The sequence below is a fragment of the Nothoprocta perdicaria genome, unplaced genomic scaffold (genome assembly GCF_003342845.1).
Source record: "Nothoprocta perdicaria isolate Ctin4 unplaced genomic scaffold, notPer1 scaffold_7, whole genome shotgun sequence".
NCBI lineage: Eukaryota > Metazoa > Chordata > Aves > Tinamiformes > Tinamidae > Nothoprocta > Nothoprocta perdicaria.
The window spans coordinates 6,800,369-6,821,431 of record NW_020455976.1 but is presented as its reverse complement, the minus strand read 5'-3'; the positions used below and the strand labels follow the sequence as shown (position 1 = coordinate 6,821,431).

At 35.8% G+C, this 21,063-nt stretch overlaps 1 protein-coding gene across 1 annotated transcript in view; it reads right to left on the bottom strand.

Moving 5' to 3' along the window:
• The window catches only part of ATRNL1 (attractin like 1), a 406,499-nt gene that overhangs the window by 350,728 nt on the left and 34,708 nt on the right, over window positions 1–21,063 (bottom strand). The window contains exons 3-8 of the mRNA XM_026050694.1: window positions 20,909–20,992; window positions 19,779–19,892; window positions 18,560–18,688; window positions 16,180–16,388; window positions 5,613–5,787; window positions 4,387–4,474 (exon numbers count right to left, since the gene is read on the bottom strand). Of these exons, the coding sequence (XP_025906479.1) occupies window positions 4,387–4,474; window positions 5,613–5,787; window positions 16,180–16,388; window positions 18,560–18,688; window positions 19,779–19,892; window positions 20,909–20,992 (799 nt within the window). The remainder of the gene's footprint in view (window positions 1–4,386; window positions 4,475–5,612; window positions 5,788–16,179; window positions 16,389–18,559; window positions 18,689–19,778; window positions 19,893–20,908; window positions 20,993–21,063) is intronic.

Genomic DNA, 21,063 nt, shown 5'->3' with positions numbered 1-21,063 from the left:
TCATTTCAAAATATGTTGACATTTCTTGGTATCCAGATGCTTGGAACTACATATAATGTTTGAGATATGGCAGAACCAATTCTAGCAAGATGGGTAATACCCCTCCAATCACCAGTTTGAAGAGGCTTTGAAGGTCATTCTATGTAACAGTAGGTCTGAAAGCAAGAAAACTTTCACATCTCTCCTCTCCTCTACAAATGCCTAAGAAAGTCTTAGTCACTAGTTGTAACTATACATCAGTGGGAGTCTTCTGATCTTTTTTCTTCAGAATAAAGAAGTACGGTACTTCAATTTTAACTAAAGAAGCTTTCTGAGGGAAATGGGCACAGTACCTTATTTCATTCTCCACAGAGTCAATTATATAGCTTCAATTTACCTTGCAACACAATCAGGCAATACGAGCTCCATGGTCTTGTGCTAGGCTTTGAAATCGCAGGAGCTCAATTTAATTTCTTCTCTGTAGATATTTTTGTTCTCAACTAAAAAGAACGTGTTACACAACGACTAGCATACAGCTTAAAACACAGCTAAAAAATGCCATCTCAAGGTATTAAAATATTCTGCGTCTGTTCATAAAAAAAAGCTATTTCTCTGCTTTCCAGAGACTGATCATCTGAAAAGACATATAGGGGGCTTTATCCTAATAACAAAATTTAAGAACTTCTTTTAAAGGCATGACACTTTCAACTTGAAAGTTTCTCTTCTCAAATGATCAGCTCCTTTCAGCCTTTGCAGTTTTTGACATGACAGACTAAACAGCACAAGAACACACTAGTTAATTATTTATTTTACATGATTGGCCCTATGTTCAKTATCAGTGGATTCAAATTACTAATTAATATTAGACAGGAACAATGGCTTTGTAACTAGACCGCTGCTTGTAATTTTCATTACTATTAATTATTAAYTATATTAGTCGCATTTCCTCACTGAGGTCTGAAAAGACCTCTGGAGAATTGACAAAAATCTCTCATATTTTCTGCYTGTTGGTAAAAATGTCTCTGAAATCCTTGTTCTCTGGTCTGGAATATCTCAGAAATGTATTAGTACTGTCAAAAAGAAATAGTTAAAACATTGTGAGGGCCTTTACTCTAAAATAAATGATACATATGCATATAGTAACAAATAGGAAAACTCATGAGAAAAGTGAATTTTTGAATTCATGCAGAGAATGCAGTTCTACATTACTATTCAAAAACAGTATTTTGTTCATAAAATATTCAGATTTAATATATCTGGAAAACCAACAGACCACACACACACACACACACACAATTACTCCACTTCAGAATAGAATCTGAATAAAGCTGTTCATAAAAAGAAGCAAGAGAGTACAGCTAAAAGAATAAAATCTTTAATGACAGTATGGAGATGCTTTAAGAGCATCCACTCCAATCTCATACTTCCTATTAAAAAAAATACATTTCCCCATTAGAAATAACAAAATAAATCTAGCTGAATTTAACAATAGGATAATTGTTAGAAGAAAGAATTAAAATTCAGATTCAGCAGATTAAAATGTGAAGACATAGAAGGTAAACTGAAAAATTAAAGAAAATATAAAAACTCCTAACAGTGCATTTCTTAAACACATTAGAAATACAGCTAACTAAATAACTTGTAGTAGCAACAGGGAGCTTGAAGGAAAAGATCTGGCTACAGAAATAGAATGAAGTCAATTTTTGACTTCTTTGTGGTAGATATTGCCACATCAGATCTTTCTTAACACAAGAGGCATTGCAGAAGTATTTAAATTCCAGTAGCAGTAAAAGAGTTTATAGTATAAATTAATAAAGGAAAAAATAATCTCTCTTTAAATCCCTCTTTAAAAATATGTTCATACTAAAACTATATTCATACTTGTATCATTTTTAAAATACAATTAAAGAGAGTTTGCACAAACGACAATAAAACTTATTTGTATCACATGTACAGAGGCAGAAACCATCTAAAGGGCAGAATTAGTGAACACATGAACATTTAAAATATACTGGGGAAAAATCAGAAAGCTTTTGAAAAGGGAGGTTAAACCTCACAAATAATTGGAGTTTCCTGAAAGGAACAAATGTCTAGTTTGAGGCTTTTGCATCTCTTAAATAAATTTGCTCTGAAAAATGTAAAGCAAACATCACATAGATATATAATCCAATAAATAAAGTTCACTAAAAAACATTCACTTCTCACAGAGCAGAAAAGTCAGAGTCCCCCAAGAGAGTTACAGTTAGGACTCAGTTGTTCAACATACTCAAAAATAATCTCTAACATGTATGAACAGATAAATAACCTAGTCTGTAGGCAATACTAACCTACTCAAGACAGGAAATATAATGATCACCAGCAAAAGAATCTCATAATACTGAATAAAAGGATAAATAAAAATATCCAAATTGAGAAGTGTGAGGTTATGCCCAGTGAAACGAGGCAATTTCAGCCTTGTACATCTAGTGAGGGCTTGTGAATAGACTGTAATGAGAACTTGAGGTTATAATTTATAGCTCTGTGAAAATAATACTTGTTAAAAATAAGCTCTATACCACATGTTTAAAAAGCAAAAATACTGTTAAGAATTATTAGGAAAATATTAGACCATGAAATCTATAACATAATTAAGTCGTTACAGAAGTCTCTGTTGCATCAATACCTCAAACACTGTGGTTCCCTCCATCTCAACAGGAATATAACAGAACTAGAAAAGGTAGAAGTGAGATAATTATCAAAGGTGTAAAATAGCTCTACTCTAGGGGATTATTAAGACAAGGAAYTTTCAGTCAGAAAGAAAAAAGAGATGGCATATACAATATGATGGACTTGCACAAAATCACGGTCAAAAGAAAAATCTAATAAGGAATGTCAAAATTACCAGCAAGTAGCTGCTTCCTTAAAGGTCATATTTCCTTATACAACACTGTAGAATTCTTAGCCATAGGATGATAAAGATGCTAAAAATAGGCTGTAACAGATGCAAGTGACCCACAGATTTATAATCTTTCCACAAAAAAAAGATATTACTCTGGTTTAGAAAATCCCATTTGCAGGGCAGGCGAGTATTCTGCAAAAGCCTAATATTCTTGCCTTTCTCTTTTCTCTTATATTCCTCTAGGCATTCACTGTTAGCCACTATTTGAGACATGTAGCCAGGCTAGAAGGACACTCTGGTCTGCCTTGTCAAGAATTTTCTTTGTTCTTCCCCACTGAAGATATATTATGCAAACAACAGAAAATTTCACTTCACACCGAGATGTGAATTCTGTATTTCCCTGTCAGAGCTAACAAGTCATCATCTGCAGAAGTCTCAAGTTTGCACCTCTTTCACTGAGTATCTTTTGRAGAAGAGGTTAACACTAGCCAAATACTAAAGAACATTTTGGACCTGTTCCACAAACATCAATTCTGTCCCCCAGTACAAAAATCCCTTTTCACAGAATTACAGAATGATTAAGGTTGGAAGGCACCTCTAGACATGATCTAGTCCAACCCTGCCTGCTCAAGCAGGGTAGTGCTCCCAATAACGTAGCTTAGCAGACTACATATTATCTGTAGAAGCAAGACTATCAGTAGTTTAGGTCTATATGAACTTACAGTAAAATGATACTATAGAACAACAGTTTGGTTTTTACTCCTGTGCTGTCTCTGTACTAAGACTAACAAAACAGAAATAAGAGCGTATTCCTTACTGTCAGGGCACTTGTGGAACTCAATGGCCCGAACCAGCCTCACTCAGGGTCTCCATGTGCACCCATCTCAGCCCGGCCCAGGGCTCTGTCCCTGCCTGGGCTGTGCTGCAGCAGCGCTGGGTCTCYAGCCTTGCCTCCTGGATGGGCCTCGGACCTGTGCTGCAGGAAGCTTGTCTCCTGGATGGACCTCAGGTGTGAGCCTCATCTCCAGTCCTGCCTCTGGCCCCATCTCCCTTTGCTCCTCTCTGGAGCCTGGAAGGCTCCTGGGGCCGATTCATCCCTTGTCTTGTCCATGTCTGTGGATGTCCCCTGTCATACAGCACCTGGCTCTGCTCCCCAGGTTCAAACCCCATGGGGCAGCACCCATCAGCAAGGGCACTGCCCGCACTGAGACACCCTTGGCTCCTRGTTTGCTGTCCCTTAGGGAAGATGTGTCCCTTGCTGCTGTCTGATGCCTACCAGAATAACTCCAATTACATAAAAGCTTCTTTATTTGCTTGTTTAGCTTTGAGAGTTTATTGCCTGCTGAAAAGTTACTTACAACCTTCCCTCAAAAATCAAGCAATAGATCTTTTAGGTACTGAAGAGAACACTAAAGTGCTCAGAGACTAGAAGCTAAGTTATCCTCAAAGACCTATGTTCATGATGACTCATTTTAAGATTATTAACAGTGCACACGAAGAAATTAAATAGGATGCTGAAGAGTCCAAACCTGATATAAAGCAAGAGTGTGTCCGTATCTCTGGAGTGGCCCTTTGGATACAGGCACTACATTCCATATACTGCTTTCCAAATTGTAGCTAAAAGAGAAATAGAAAAGTAAATGTTTTCTACCTCCCCAGAAACTGGAGTTGTTGCATGTTTGAACTACTTGGTTTTGCAAAGAGTGCACATTTGAGGAGTTACAGTGCTTTATCTGACACATGGCAGTCTGTCAGCAGCAGTAATATCACTTTCAGTCGTGATCATAGTGTCCTGAAGGGGCATCCAAGAAAGCAGGCGTGGCTCTTCCAGGGAACCATCAACAAGCTCAGAAAATGGAATTATAATAAAAATAAGAAATAAAAGAAAGTTATAAAATCAGATTGAGCTCACTATTATCTGCAAAGCACACACAATAAGAAAAAAACATTGAATTTCTTATACTACAGTTCTATGCAGTAACTTTAAAAAAAGGGAAAAAAAAAGCCATGGAGAATCTTCTCAGCCATGTGACTTTAACTTCAATTAACTTCAAGTTCAATGAGAGGCAACATTAAGATGAGAAAGACAGAAACRGAAAAAAACAGAGTTGGCAACACTGTTTTGTGTGACTGTGAGGTTATGGAAGAAAGCAAGATGACGAAAGGGCTTATGCATATAYACAAAATATCATCCAAATCAGCTAGGTGATATTTACAGCTGCTTCAATTTCATGTTTTTAATTAGCTGGTCAATAAATATATTTACAACCTGTCTAAATCATGAGGCACTATAACCTCAGTGAAGCGGGAACAAACTACCTCTACTACCCCCCAGGTCAACCACAGGCTAGGTGCGCGCATCAAAAGCGAGTCTCCTGTAATTATAAATTCACTTCAATATTACCAATAGCAATATAGATATACTATTTGAAAATACCAACACACTAAACTTTCCATTRCTATTACTTTTCTTATATTTTGCAGCAGAGAAAAGTTTTCACAAAAAAATGAGGTTACATATCAATATCACATCTACTTCATTACTACTCATATTTTAACTTTCTTCTATTATAGGCAAATTATGACCAGAAAGTAAGAAAGTTAATGAAGAATCTRTAACAAAATAGAAAATTTATAACAAAATATGAAAATATAAGCGTTTCCATTAAATTGCAGAATAGATGCTATCTCCCTATTAAGATTAATTTTCCCTAAGCAGTATCAGAAAGGACATCACAAAGCAGAGATCACTTACTTCAACACCATCTGGAACGCACTGTAGTTAAAAGTATATCCACCAATGACCCACATAAATTTTCCATGGAGAACTGCTTTATGGGAAGCCCGGCCCACGGACGGGCTGAACGGCTTGACGTTTGGTAGGATCCAGTAAGACTCCGTGGAGGGGACGTTCAAAGAACAATCTGGACCTGTTTCACAAACAAATGTGCAATTGGTACAATCTGTTACACGGAGACGTTAAATCCAATAAAAGAGAAATAAGGAAGGCTTAATTACAGATGTCAGGATTGCTCATTTTGATAAAATACAGAAGAGACTTTTATGTTCAACAGACGTTCAATGCAAAAGAAAATCTGACAAGGCATGTCAGTGAAATTGGAAATGTTAGATTAGCTCAAATAATGACACGCTTTTGCATTCTTCTCAGAAAACATACTGTATGAGTCACAAATTGAAAGAAGGCATAAGGCACCATGTTTTCCAATGCTGCATGGCTCTAAAAATGTGTCGCAAAATGTGCACTGCTTGTTACCTCTGGAAAAGAATTATACCATGTTTGAACTAACCAGAGTATGTTTATATCAAAGTGCATGACATCACAGTAATTTACATTATAATATAGATTACAGTATATTCAGTCTTGGGAATTAAAGTTTGGTCGTTGTCAATACCATATTGCAGCAGCTTTCAAGAGGAAAACACAATGTAAACTGCTTTATAAAAAGAAGGATTTTGAATATTAAATTTTTATAAAATTTACAGAACATTCTACAGGTTACTAAACCTAGCAACTATACATTATTTTAGAACATATTTTTAGCCAATTCTTGCCAAATACACAAAAGTCAGCAAAACGTGCCTTTTCCCCATTTTATTAAAATCCTGAGAAACAGAAACATTTATTTTCTCATTTGTTCTGTAATAACCATGTGATCTCTTCATTATTAGCTTATGTTCTGTACATTAAAAAGAACTTAAGAACTGCAAATATGCTTAAAACTGCTGAAAACAGCATACTCGCTTCTTCCCTCGTGTCAGTGACTACTACAGTGTTACTGCCCGGCTTTATTTCCATTTGGGAAATACTGAAATTTTTAGGACACCAATGTGTTCTAGCTTTGGCATTTGTAATTGTGCTACTGAAACTTTTATCATGGGTGATGGTAGATAGATATTGTATGATAGCTAAATTATTTGATGGTTATACTGTAAGCAATGTACTTCCCTCTCAGCCTGCCTAGCTTTAATAAATCCTTGACTCAAACTACTCGACATACTGAAAGACCAAGTTGAAGTCAGACGGGCAACTAAGGACTTCTTGGAGAAGAGAATGGCAACAAACACACGTGCATGCACACACACACAAGATTAGTCTACATACAACAAAAAAATGGCCAATAATCTACAGATGTAATTTTAAATCAAAGACATGTAGAGCTAAAGGGAAAATGTAGGAATTCTCCACTTAAGGAAAAATTGCCCTCTTAACACCCAATTCTATTTTCTTTTACAACACTTTGGCACATCAGTGTATTATTTGGGTAGAAAGAGTCAGAAAACTCACTAGGGTTGTCCTCAACATAAAAAGCAGCTGTTTGAAAAGTAAGATGTAAATTACAAGGAAAAAAAATAAAGCTAAAAGGCGCAACCAAGAAAAGTAGACTCTGACTGACAGCAGGCAGGTTACTGAGGACACTATCAGGGAAATACAGCGATCATGCATTATATCTGTTAAGAAATAACTGAGCAAAGATAAAAGGAAGATGCAGTAGCTAACATCAGTGTAAAGTAATAAAAAAACTCAAAAGCTTATACAATAATCAAGTGAAGAACAGGAATCGACAACAAAAATCAAACAAACGAAATGCCAAACTACAATCATGCATGTGTTTTTTYGTTTGTTTGTTTGTTTTTTAATTATTTTGAGCAGCAACTAACTACAGTAATGTCTTGGCTTCAGCAAGGCAGGCAGACTAGACAATCTCTAGAGATCTCTTCCAACCTCAACCTCAACCTGATTTTAACAGGAACTAGAGTATGGCACACGCAACATCAACATTTGTTCCAGGAAAGATCTGAAAAACTGTCAGTGTGTAACATCTATGTCCCTAGGAGATAAATTAGCAGAAATTATATAAACTGCAGAAAAAGAATTAGATAATAGAGAGAGAACTGCAATCTACTTGTAAAAATCATTATGGCTTTTTTTTTTTTTTTTTTTTTTTTTTTTTTTTTTTTTTCTAAGAGAAGGCGTCTCTTGCAAAACTCCCAGAGCTGTTTTGAGATATCAAGATGGCAAAGAGTGATCCAGTTGATAAAGCTGATGAGGATTTCAACCAAATTTCTCTCCAAAGATTGTTAGGAAGGTTTGCCTGCTGCAGCAAAAGAGTAAAGGTCTTTGCATGGATAAATTGACTTTTGGAAGTCAGGAGTAAATGACCACTTCTGAAAGGGAAGGACATCAGCAGCAGAGTCCCACAAGGATCTTTCCTGGAATCTATGCACTTCAGCATACACATTATCTCAAAAGAGGGTAAGCCATGAAGAAAGGTTGCCATTGATGTCAATTTATTGGTAGGAAGAGTAAGATCAACTTTGGATGAACTGAAGAACACTATGTAAGCGCAAGATAAGGCAATAGAATAACAGATGAAATTGAATATAGGTAAACGTAAAACTATTTATGATGACAAACAATTCTAGCTTGACTAAGAAGATAGGTTTTTAGTTGACCATTACTGCTCAACAATAAAGTCTCAAAATTTCAGTAAGTGCATCAAAATATCATCTAAATACTCTGCAATAATCAAAAAAGCAAACTGTGTTAGGAATACTTCATTATACCATTGTATGAATCAGTGCTTTGGTCACACCTAAACTTCGCCTCTCTCCAGAAGGACATATTAGAGCTGAGTATTAGAGAAGAGGAACTAAAATGTTGAAATGAATGGAATGATTTCTGTAGTTGAAACAACCAAGTAGACTGGAACTCTTCAGCCATAGGAAAAAGAGTAAATATAAAACCAAAAAATAAATAGGAAAAAAAAAAATGTAATTTAGAAGCAAATGATAAAGGTCTACAAAATAAAGTACCACAGAGGGGGTAGATAGGAAAGAGACTAAAGACTCTCTTCTGAGTAAAGAGCTGAGATCCATCAAATGCAGCTTGAAGAAGCCATGTACAAAACCAAAAACAAAGGAGCCAGTTGTTCATGCAATAAGTAGCAGAGCTCCTTAGCAAGGAGCTCTGTTACAAAGGATGTTCAGGATGCCAAGGTTTACTCTGGGTCAAGGACAACAAAAATCTAGAAGAGCGATTCCTGAGTTTTACTAAATAGACAGAAATTAGTCAGGCTAAGGCAATCTCATTAGCTGAAAGCAGTTACGGGCTGGAGTCTACCCAGGGGGGGTTGCCATATGCTTTTTCTTAAGTAGCTAATTAAGGCCAGCATTGAAGATAATATATTGGGCTTGATACACCAGTCTGGACCGTACAGGCTCTACAGTCTTTGCAGATCAGCAGTGTCTAAAGTACTTGGTTGAGGTCACAAAATACCTTGCTTATTCACATCCTTTAAGGATTCCTAGCAGCAGATACAGATGTGGACACTTCTCTGACTTCTCCATCTGTAGGGATTCTCCTTCTCTGCTTTGATAGAGAGACTATTTTTACACAGCCTAAATTCAAGACCACTTCTCATGAACAATCCCCCTTCTTCTCGCAACTTTGTTAGCAATACCCTAATGCTGGGCTTCATGATCGCAAAACTGAGCAGTAAGACATATCCAGGAATAGATCCAACTTAAGAATAGCCTTTTTGGGTGGGGAGCTAATTCCCTAATATTCCTTAAACATGGCAACTAAATGTACAGGAGCAATCCGTGGGCGGGGAGCATGAGGTGGGATGGGCTTTCCGGCAGCTACTCACAGCTTTGGCAGCTAAGGGGACCATAAGGCTCATAACTTAATATACCACGTACTACAGCAATAAGATTTTCTAAATCCTATTCACCATTCAGTTTGCATAAAATTAAAGTTATTTGGGTATACACAAATCAAAAATGCAAAGTAAAAGACAGTTTTAATCTTGACAGAAGTTGTGAGCGCCACTGTTTTACCCAAGTATAAAATCACACTTTCACAGATTTAACTTGTTACAGTGAGTCCTTTTACATAATGACCAAACAGATCATTTGTAATTAATACTTTATATTGTAATATGTAATTAATACTTTATGTACCTAATACTCTATAGGAAAACGATGACCATTTACATCCAAATTTTTTTAAAATATTCTTTATTATTATTGTTGTTGTTTAAATGCTGGAGACTCAATTACCATCTTTTATTATACATTTCCGCCCAGAGAAGATTTCTGAAATTTGAATGACATCTAATGGAAGTATGAACAATTCAGGATATTATTCTTTAAGCATTAATATGGAAACAGTAATAGAATTGTAACCTCAACAAGATTCTGATCTGACAGATCACTCCAGACAATAGTTAAATTAAACTTTAAAGTGCTTAAAAATAAACAGAAGATTAAGTACCTTTTGACTAATGAAGAACTTAAACATACCAAGTTCAGCTTAGTTAAAAGGGTGCCTCCAGTCAGAAAATGAAAACACGTCTAGAGCTTTAGAGAGAAATGTGGTGGTCAACAGTGTCCCCTAGTGGCAAAAATAAAGTGAAAAGGAAAAAAAAGCATCCCCCCCCCCCCCACTACTCATCAACTGCTTTGAGATTTGCATTTTTGGAGTCACAGCACTCCCAAAATTCAAAGAGAAAATTAAAAAATACCATGCTCACTTGCACTATAAGCACAAAGTTAACAATGCAGAAAATCTCAATCTATTTGATCAGTGACAAAAAAAAAAAAATAAAAAAAAATAAAAAAAGAAAAAAAAGGGTTACAGCGTTAGTGCCTCAGCACTTCCCTGGCTGTAGGTCTGCACTAAATGACAGGAAAGGCAAGAGGCAGCAGCAGCCCTGTGCACCCAGGGCATCTTGTGATGCAGAGTCAGGACAAGCCCTGAGGACACACACCTGAACTCGGCAGCTTGAGAGCACCAAGTCTGAAGAACACGTAACACCTGAGCACTAAAGTGACATAAGAACAGGCGAGAAAAAGGTACAAGAGGAGGCACCTCTGGCTTGCTTCTACTCCCCATACTCACGGTCTTCATCACTACCACCACCAGTTTTCATGTGGCTGAACAATGAACCAGAGGAGGGAGCAAAACCAGGCTAAAAACAGCTTTTATTTTCAGCCAGGCCAGCTTTTTGGTTTGAAGGTGTTCCTCACCCGTTTCATCGTGCAGGCACACAGATGGTTATACCGGCGCCTGAGAAAGAGGGGCCAGAATTGCCTCTTTCAGCAAAGCTGTAAGGGGGTCACTGAATTATCGCATTGTGTATGAATGTGTGCAAATAAGGAAGGTACAACTGAACAAAATAAAGCCACAGAACAACAAGGACTTTTACTGAAATATTACTCAAAGAGCTGCTGCTTTAGTGAAAAGGGAACCACAGGACATTGTGGACAAATTTTCCTAATTAAATACATATATTAAACATCACCATTATTTCAGCATAAAGATTTTCTTTTCAAAAAAAAAGAAAAAAACACCTAACTACATGCCTTTTATGTAAAAGGCAGCACAATAGCTGAAGAACAAAGATAACAAAAACGTGTTATTTCCTATGCAAATATTTTTCTCCATTTAAAACATGTTTCTTTCTTATCTTCCTAATGCATCACTCAATCCACACAAAAAGAAGAGGTTTTAAAAAAGTCATCAACTTTATAAACCTGAATTGGAAATCAATTACGTTATACTCAAAGGTAGAAATAAATTCTATAGGTTTAAAATAGCAATTTACTCATACAACACTAGAGAAGGAATCTAATTTCTATTTACTGAGGAGTTTCATGAACTGCCAAAGTAACAATCTGTTCCCGTAGCTCAAGTCATGAGATCAATTTCCACCTAATGAGAAAACATCATCTATTGTCTTCAACCTTAATCTTTTCCTCAGGGACCACAGGGAAAAAAGTATGAGTATTGATGTGCTGAATACAAACTTTTTCATACAGTCTAATCCATGTATTCAAATAAAGGATCTGTTGTTATTACGTATTCTATATTTGTTTGTCATCTTTGCATTTCAGGTAGAAATTATTAGCTTAGCATAATTTTTCAACTATTACAAACACAAATATATATTGTTGTTCCAAACTTGCCAGTAAAATCTTCATATGATGAAGAATTTTAGATAGTGAAAAATATTTTTGAGAAGAGATAATGCATTTGAAAACACTTCCATTAGTTTTTTTTTCTGTAAATTTTATCAACTAATAAATCATCTTTCTCTAAGTGGCAGGTTGGTAACCTTATAAAAAACAAAATGCTGCATAGCACATAAAAAATTGGGACAGACTATCTTTCAAGACTTATGGATTTCCAGCATTCTAATAGTGGGTCTCTCCACACTCTGCCAGGAGACCTTTCCAATATCCAAAAAGGATGTGAGTATTTCCCTCCTCCCTGCAAACGAGCTTGCTCTGAGGAGACTTAATGACAGCCAGGGAGACCCAAATGGGTGCCCAGCTAATGCAGCACCATAACAAGCAGGGACAGGACTCTGCTTCCTCCAATACACAGAAATTTCAAAGAATTACATCATCTTGTGTGCATTACGTGCCATCTGGTCACAATTACTCAGTCCCATTTCCTTCCTCACACAAAAAGAGCGGATCATTCAAGGCTGGTCTGGCCTTGGTGAAGCTGCAGGGCAAGTCTGGGCCTGCAAAAGCCAGAAGGGCCGCCCTGACCACCCAGGGGCGGCTTCTGGCCACCACCACTTAACTCTGCTGAATTGCGAGATTCAAACTGAAGAGCAACCTGGACACTAGGGAAGAATAAGGCTTGGGTTTCCCCAGAGGAACATGGGTAGTTTCTAGGCTCCCTACTTGTGGCATATGAAGCTCTGATATTTCTACCGCTTTTATAGAACTTCACAGCTCTAAACTCCCTCCGACATTCCAACTAAATGTATTGATGACCAGTTTACTCCCAATTGTGCTTTTACTGGTTCTAACACCCTTTCAAGTAGTTCATCTTTCTTTCAAGTATACATATTTGACAAAGACTTAAAAAGAGTAGTCATATCCTTACAACCCTCACTTCACCATCTTAAAAAAGTTGTGTTCTGCTAACATCTTCTACATATCATCCAAACAATTCACTTCTACATCTGTTTCAATTTGGATCCATAAAATATATTAATTAAAATGAAATTCACTACTTCTATTTTCCTGTATTTAACTGAAGATACTGTGACTGATCATCTTACTAGAGCTATTGACATTCTAGAGTTTATAGTTCATAGATTATGTGAAAACAAAAATATGGACTAGCTTATATTCTAATTGATACATAAGCAAATCTTCTCAAAGTCATCTTCCATAACTCAATATTAAATCATACATTTATGGGAAAAAAATATTCATATTAATGTATCCTATACACGTTATCCCAATTTTCATTTTATTTTTTAATAGGATATTCTGATCCTGCTTTATATTGGAAAGAACACAACTTATCTCACTAGTTTTCATTAGCTCAGTCTTCTATGTACATTATAAAAGTTTTAGAATATAATATAGGATACTATTGGTCAAGATCTTATGTTTTCCCATCTTAAGAGTTACTTACTGAGCACTCCCACTGACACTTTACCAGATGTTCCTCCTTACTATTCCTTTATTTATTCCCAGATTTCTGCAGTTCTACTAATTCCCTATATTCAAATAGAAATTCACAGCAAATTTTCTTGACAGTTTACTTACAAAATATTTTAATATGAACTGTGTTGATAAATCCATATTTTGGGTCTTTTTCTACTATTCAGTTATACCATATGTTTAATTATTTCTCTCTTTCAATCACAGTCTGGAGTATTACATTCTGCTGAAATCAAGCTAATGAGTGTTGAGCTGCCTGAATCATTTTTTACTTTCCTGAATCTCTCTTCCTCCATTTTTTGTAGTACAGATAATTAGCTAAATTTAGCAGCCTCCCTTATCAGAGATGAGCACTACTTATCCCCTTTTTCTATCCAGAATACAGTGCTGCATTGGCTCCTTTGTAGAATTAAGGGCTTGCATACTCTACCTTGCCACATTCAAATACGCATGCACATTTATATACCACTTCAGAGTCACTCCAGTTTCAGACCTCTGCTAGAAACTCATGCTAAACCCAATAGCTAGACCAAAAGCTAGGCAAATCTTTGAGCAATCTCTGCTCTCTAAACCAGCCTGACATTCTGCCATTCAGCCTGAAGTCCTTGCTCTTCAATGAAATAGATTGGGCACTATTAATACAACTTAATATAACTTAAAATATGATTATTGATCTGGGTGATTTATATCTCTCTAAAATGAAACTGTCTTTTCATTTATTGCACAGTAAATCTTCATGACACCTGAAAATTTTTATCACTAGATTTATGTATTAAGGTATTTCATAAAAATACGAGTTAATGCTGGACAAAAGCTGGTCACTGGAACTAATAAATGGTTTATTGYGTATTCTATAGGCAGCTGTATTTTGAGATCTTTCAGTGAAAGAGTTTTTAATCCATTTAGTGTGTGACAGGCTAGTTATTCCCTTCAGGTAGTAGGAAGTCACGCTCCTTGAAGAAACGAAGAATATCTCCAACAAAGAGATCTGTAACCTTAACTATACACACACACACACACACACTCACAGATATATATACACACAACACATCGATAATGGTAACACTTTCATCTTTTGTTAAGATGGTGCACTTAACTCTTAAAATGTGTAAAAATATGACAGTATTATACCAAATAAATGATTTTGAAGTCTAAATATTTAACTGTCAGTTTTTACAGCTATAATTTCCTTGTTTCATAAAATATACCACATATAATAAGCTAGATACTAATAGTGATCTACTACTCCAAACCATTATTCAATTCCAAATAATACCCTGTTCTCTTTTCTCCGGCTACTTGTTCTGGTGAGAGATTTTCCTTAACTGGGTTGTTCCTTCCCAAGTCTCCACAAGATGTCACCATTGTAAAAATATTTGAAAGTACAATTATGAAATGCACTTTTTATGTTCTGCAGCATCTTATATTAACATTTTAACCTACACGGTCCGCTTTAAAAAAGTGGGGAAAAAAAAAAAACACATAAAAACACTTTCAAACAGGTAGAATTAGAGACAGATGTTTAAAAGCTGTAAAGAACATTTAAATCTAAAATAATAACAACCCACTGTGGCAAGTAGCCTCCCACAGGACCTGGAAAGTCTGAAAGCTTTATGGGTTTGAGGGTTTTATGTGGCTTTGGTTGGTTTTGGTTTTCAATGAACTATGCATCCAAACTGGGTCATCTGGTATAGAATAAAGAATAAATTAAGTGAAGGTTATGTGGATTTGGGAAAAAAATAAGGAAATAAATCATCATATTCTCTCTCGCAAAAAAAAAAAAAAAATTATTATAGGAAAGAATAGGAAGTGCAGAAATGCCAGATTAAAAGAAGGTATTAACAGTGAAAGGGGATTTTTTTCCCACTCAGAAGTTCCACTCAAGGCTATGGCAAAAATTTATCTTAAAAATCATTCAAGAGACTTGAGGTTTTTTTCTAGTTTCTCTTGCATGATAGTTTTAAGGACTCAGTAGGATGCCCACCAAAACACTGTTTCCTTCACCAAGCCATTTCACCCACTATATTTCTATGGGTGGACTGTCATTTAAGGAGCAATTTCTTAAGTTATTAATAAAAGAAATGTATTAAATCTCACCCTCTTGAGTATAACAGGTCTGACAGCTAATATAAGTAAAAAAAAGGTCTTTTGACACTTAAAAATAAAGAGCAATAAAAAGAGGGAGAAAGGATTTGGAAGAGGGCATATCATATGTATGGTATAGGTTCAAAAAAGTTACTGGGAATATAACTAACTCCAGCAGACATTCTTACAGCACAGCACTTTCCTTATCCCCCAATATTGTGCACATACACATGCCTGTATCTTCATAATAGGAGACTGCTTACCTTCCCCTTTCACCGAGAGGCTAATCACAGACAACAAAATAACAAAGCCAGACAGTGAGTATTTCTTTCATGAAGCACCACTAAGTGCTGATTTGACATTAAGAAGAAGGGGAGGGAAATCAAATTACCTAGAAATTAAAATAAAAAAAATAGCCTGAAAGAGCTCGGTCTTTGGAAGTGCTTGGCATGCTTTTAATTTTTGTGCAATTATTGCCATCACACTTCAAATTAATGATACAAAAATAACGTCCTTCACAAAGCCATTAGACCCGATACTTCTACAGTATTGGCAAATGGAATGCAAAGCTGTTAGATCTTTATTGCATAAAGTGACACATGTTGGGGTCCACATGAAAATGTGTTTCTGAAAGTATGTTTTTTCATTTGTTTACTTTTTAACAACATTAATTTAAAAGCTAAAAAAATAAAGAATTATGACTACGATTCAACAAAACACAAGTAATAATTAAAAAACCTTACCTTGCCAGCTATCATTGCAAACACACAGCTTCTCGCCTGTCAAATCACAGTATCCATGATCTGGGCTACCACAGTTGGCTTTGCAATACGGAATATCACAGGCTTCTCCCTTCCAGTATTTGTCACACTCACAGTATACTCGGCTTGGAGCAGACACACTGGTTGTACACTTCCCATGTTCCGAGCAGTTATTAGGACAAGAATTAATTCTGCAAAAATACACATAAAAAGGCAAATAAGTTAAGAAATGATGAGTGTTTTATCTGACATTATTTCAAAAGCACTTGCTAGATAAAGCACCTTCTCCTGAAAATTTTCTAAAATGTTATTAAAATTAATGTTCAGTCACCACTGTAGAGACAACTGAGATGAAGAGGAGCTCAGCCAGCCTTACACACGAAGTCTGTGCTGTGGTCAGTATAAGAAACATCCACTACAAGAGATATTGAGAGTTAGGAGAGGGACAGGCAAGATCTTAGGTGACATCTCAACCTAATTTTCTGAGAGTTCTCATGTAGTAATCTCAAATCCRTCCCTTCAAACGTACATTTACAATGGAAGCGACTTCGAGCAATAGCTCTCATGAATACCACTTACTTACCCAGAGGAAGATCTTGGAAACCCAAGTGAATAAAGGTACTTTTCCAAAAGTAGATGATTAATGGGCTTCCAAAGTAACTTGAAAGTGTGAATGAGGATTCAAGTGGCAACTCCTGAGAACAAAGCTCAGTACTCAGGAGGTTGCCTGCATTGTCAACTGCTGCACAGTTCACAACCAGTCACACAGTGAGAAAACCTGCGTTAAGATTTCCAGTCTCTTCAGTCTCTATCATACACAGGGGCTAAGGGGTTTTTCAGAGTGGCTTTGGCCACTAGCTTTCTAATATCCAGGGAGAAAAAAAAAAAAAATAGAGAGAAAGTATACAAGATAGCTGACATCCTCTAACTAAAGATGGCACTTACTCCTCAAAGCCCTCAGTAACAGAGCCAGCTTAACCTTGCCTCCTTTGCCTCATTAAAAACAGTTTTTCAAGTGTTTACTACAACATTAGAAGTGGAAAAATAGAGAAAATCTGATTTCATAAGATATATTTCCCTACATATGTAAAGGATTAAAAATTGGCAGATTTTCCCTGTTATTTTAAATCTTCCAGAATAATAATATAATTACAGAAAGCACACACCACATTACCAAGTACTAAAAGAATGTAGAATACACACACTCATTCCTTAAGAATGCTATGTCATATTGCCATTTTCTCCCAAGAAAAACAACAAAAAAAGTGCAATAAAAGCTTCAGGAATAACTGAAGAATGTATCTAACTACAGAGGAGATAAGTTGCCAGCTGATTATATTTTACTGATGTCAAGTCAAAAGAAATAATATTTATGGTGATGGAGATGCTATGACCAAAGCTATGACCAAAAAGGCAAGTATTTTAAATTAATACAGAATGYGATACAAAATATTTTATGTCATGCCATATATGAATGGTAGTGCTGGCTACCATGTCTCAGAAATGAGTATTTCAGAATCTATTTTTTTGAATCTCAGATTCTCAAAAAAATGGAATAAGAAAATCTGTAATTATGGACAAAAGAAGAAAGCCACAGGACCACAGAATTCTCTCCTGAACCAAAGCACCTACTGTGAGGAGACCCTTTGGAAATGATTTGGCAAATTGTGTAAGTGAGGCAGAAGTTGGAATAAACAGATGGTACATAAAGGGGGGAGGAGGAGGAGGTACAAGTCTGCTGGATGCATCTCTGGGGCTGCTGACTCAAAGAAAGCAAGCATAGTTACACCAGATTAAAGTTTGTCATCAAAGAAACTAAAAGAACAGTCGAGATAAAAACTGAATGTAGACTGAGWGGGGCAAGAGAGAGGGATGTGCTTGAAATACAGAAAAGAAGATGGGATACAACTGTTGCTGCTGGTGCAAGAATAAAAGGAAGACTTTGGTGAAAGCCATAAAGATACATTCAGCAAGGAAAACCCTTTAACTAGTAGTCTGCTGCTTGGAAGGGAGCTGAGATGATGGCAGATTCTATAATAACAAATATGTACATTAGATATATTTTGGATAGGGAAAACTATGGATAGGGAAATTTTGGAAAGGGAGAACTTCCCAGTGCTAATGTGGCAGGGTACATTTATACTCTCAGGACACTCATGTGGATTGACTSAGGGATAAGAGGGAAAAAAAAGTACTTTATCTTTAAGCCCCTATACCTACAAGAATTCATTACAAATKCTACCCCCCTAATTTTAAAAACTTACCATAATTTCTTGACATTATTAATACTTYATTTAGGCTTGCAATTCTCCTTCAGGGAATCATAGGATAACAAAGTAAATTCTTTTTAGAAAATACTTACGAATAAAAAATGTTAAATCCAGTTAAGTTATAAGCAGCATCACTAAAAAAGTGTAGCAATGCATAGCCTGACGTCGTAACTACTTCAGGAACCGTTTCATTTCCACGCACTTCAGGGACTATTAGGCCACTGGAAAAGAAAAATGAGAATTTTTTTAATCACTCTTGGGAAGAAAAAAAAAAAGAAAATTAAGTACTCATGCACTCAGATTATTATACAGAAAACATAATTCAGAAATCTTATGAAGAACTTCCTTTAAAAATAGTACARTGTTTGTAAAACTTTGTTGACACTTCTGCAAGGGAAGTTCGGGCTTTCCAAGAAGGAACAGGGCAGAAGGGGAACAGGACAGAAATCAGCCAGTAACGAGACTGCATGTTACAGCACACTGAAAGCACATGTGCTGACAATGTATTTTTTCCAAGTGAATTATTTTAAGTTTTGGGGGAAAAAAAAATCCTCTGGGCTTATGCAATTAAGTGCTTAATATTCAGTTAATATTAAGTGCAAATATTAATTTAAATAAAAGATCTAGCTAGGTAACAATTCTCATAACCTAATGTTAATATTACAAGCAAAGAACTTGCATGATTTCAATACATGGCAAATTAGAGCTCGCCGCTTCAGCATGATAAAGCTGAGTATGACCCACTGAGATTTAGTCACAAAATCCAGTCTAGCAATTTAAGAATATATGTTCCAAGTTCATGTTTAAGATAAAGGTTATTTCAGATGCCCTCAACAAGCTGCTTCCCCCCCCCTCCCATAAATTTAGAAGTCATTTAGTAGCTATTCTTTATAGCTTACACATAGTGTAGTATCTTTAGTGCATGAGTTGCAAAATCGTGATTTTCTCTTAAATAGGATAATTTACTGACTTTATTGACCAGGCCCTATTTCACAGACATTAAAACTTAACAGTCAATACTAAAAGTCTACTGGGAAATAAATTTCACACTTCATATCTACGAGCATTAATTCTCCATGCCATGTCAGCATTAATCACTAGCCACATAAGAGATTTAATGTGATCACCTAATGAAAATCACTAGCTATCCGAAAATTCAGCAACTTTTTCTAACACAAACTTGCATGAGCATCCCCTTGCTATTAATAAAAGAATATAAACTACCTAATAAAGAAAAATCTCTGATGTCATTCTTTCCCTTCAAACCAAAAATACATGACTACTGGTAACATACATTATATATATACTCACCTAAATACAGCTATTAAAGGTGCATATATTGAATCTCCATCATATACATACATATGGTCCCAACTACATTCCGTCGCAAAGTGATTAAATCTTAATCTTAATATTGCATTAGGACTGAAAAATAAAACAAGAAGACTGATGTAAAACATTACTTAGCAGAATTATTGGGTCATAATGTACAGAATTTAAAATATATCATGACATATAACTTTAATAAAGTACTTTAAGCACTAATAAAACACAGATWTAAGTAACAAGACTCAGGACAAGCAAATTTGTATTTTATTTCAAAATATTTTAAAAATMACAGTTACAGCCAAAGACTAATTAATAATCCTTAGCATTAACAAGGGATTTGTTAATTTCCAAGGTTTTAGCACTGTTCACACCCACAATTTTAAAGACATTAAAATGCCCTATTTCAATATCATATTTATATTACTTTTACTGTCATTTGTCAAAACTGCCGCTTTTAAAGGTGCTATCAAACAGAAAACAGTCACCTGCAAATCATTATTCTAACATTGTGCTAGTGGCTGAGAAGAAAATAAGAATTCCTGAAAAGTTTAAAACAGCCTACAATATTAGTGAGGAAATACAAGAGCTCATTTTTTTCTTTTCTCCCCCAACTCCAAAGCCCATACTACTATTTAAGCAAGAAAACACTCGTGAATTGATTTCAAGATGTGCTTTTGCATGCTTGTTTTGGTTTCATGGCACAGTTTTGCAGCACGGACGAACAAATGACTTGCTAGCAAAACAAAACCAGATGACTTCTCTTTGGGTCGAATTTAGCAATTTACAATCTACAGACCTCAGGAAGAAAGCAGCAAGGGGGTGCTGGTGAAGGACAGCACTGCTGCCACTCATTCCTCCACAACTGGCCTCTACTCTTCCCTATTCCCTTAGGRACACACACGGTTAACAGCATCCCATAGCTAGAATATGCAATTTGTTTGCTTCCAGTCTATCATATTCTAGGGATTTTCCTCTTGGAAGTGCTTCAGTGCGTGAGCAGTGGCAAARAGCTACCTACCTTCAGAGTTATTAAGTCAAGTCAGTTCATCAGACATCTAAAATAAACACCAAAAAGCTACCAGGTAATTTAAGCTACAAGCATAAATACTTACTATCCTTCAATTAACCATGTACATTTAGTTTTATATTTATAATTTATTGGTCCATCTGTTAAATATCCAGAGGGTTCTGTTAACCTACAAGAGAAAAGAAAGAATCACACTGTAATAAGTGAGTGTCACTTCTCTAAGCACAACAAAATAGATGC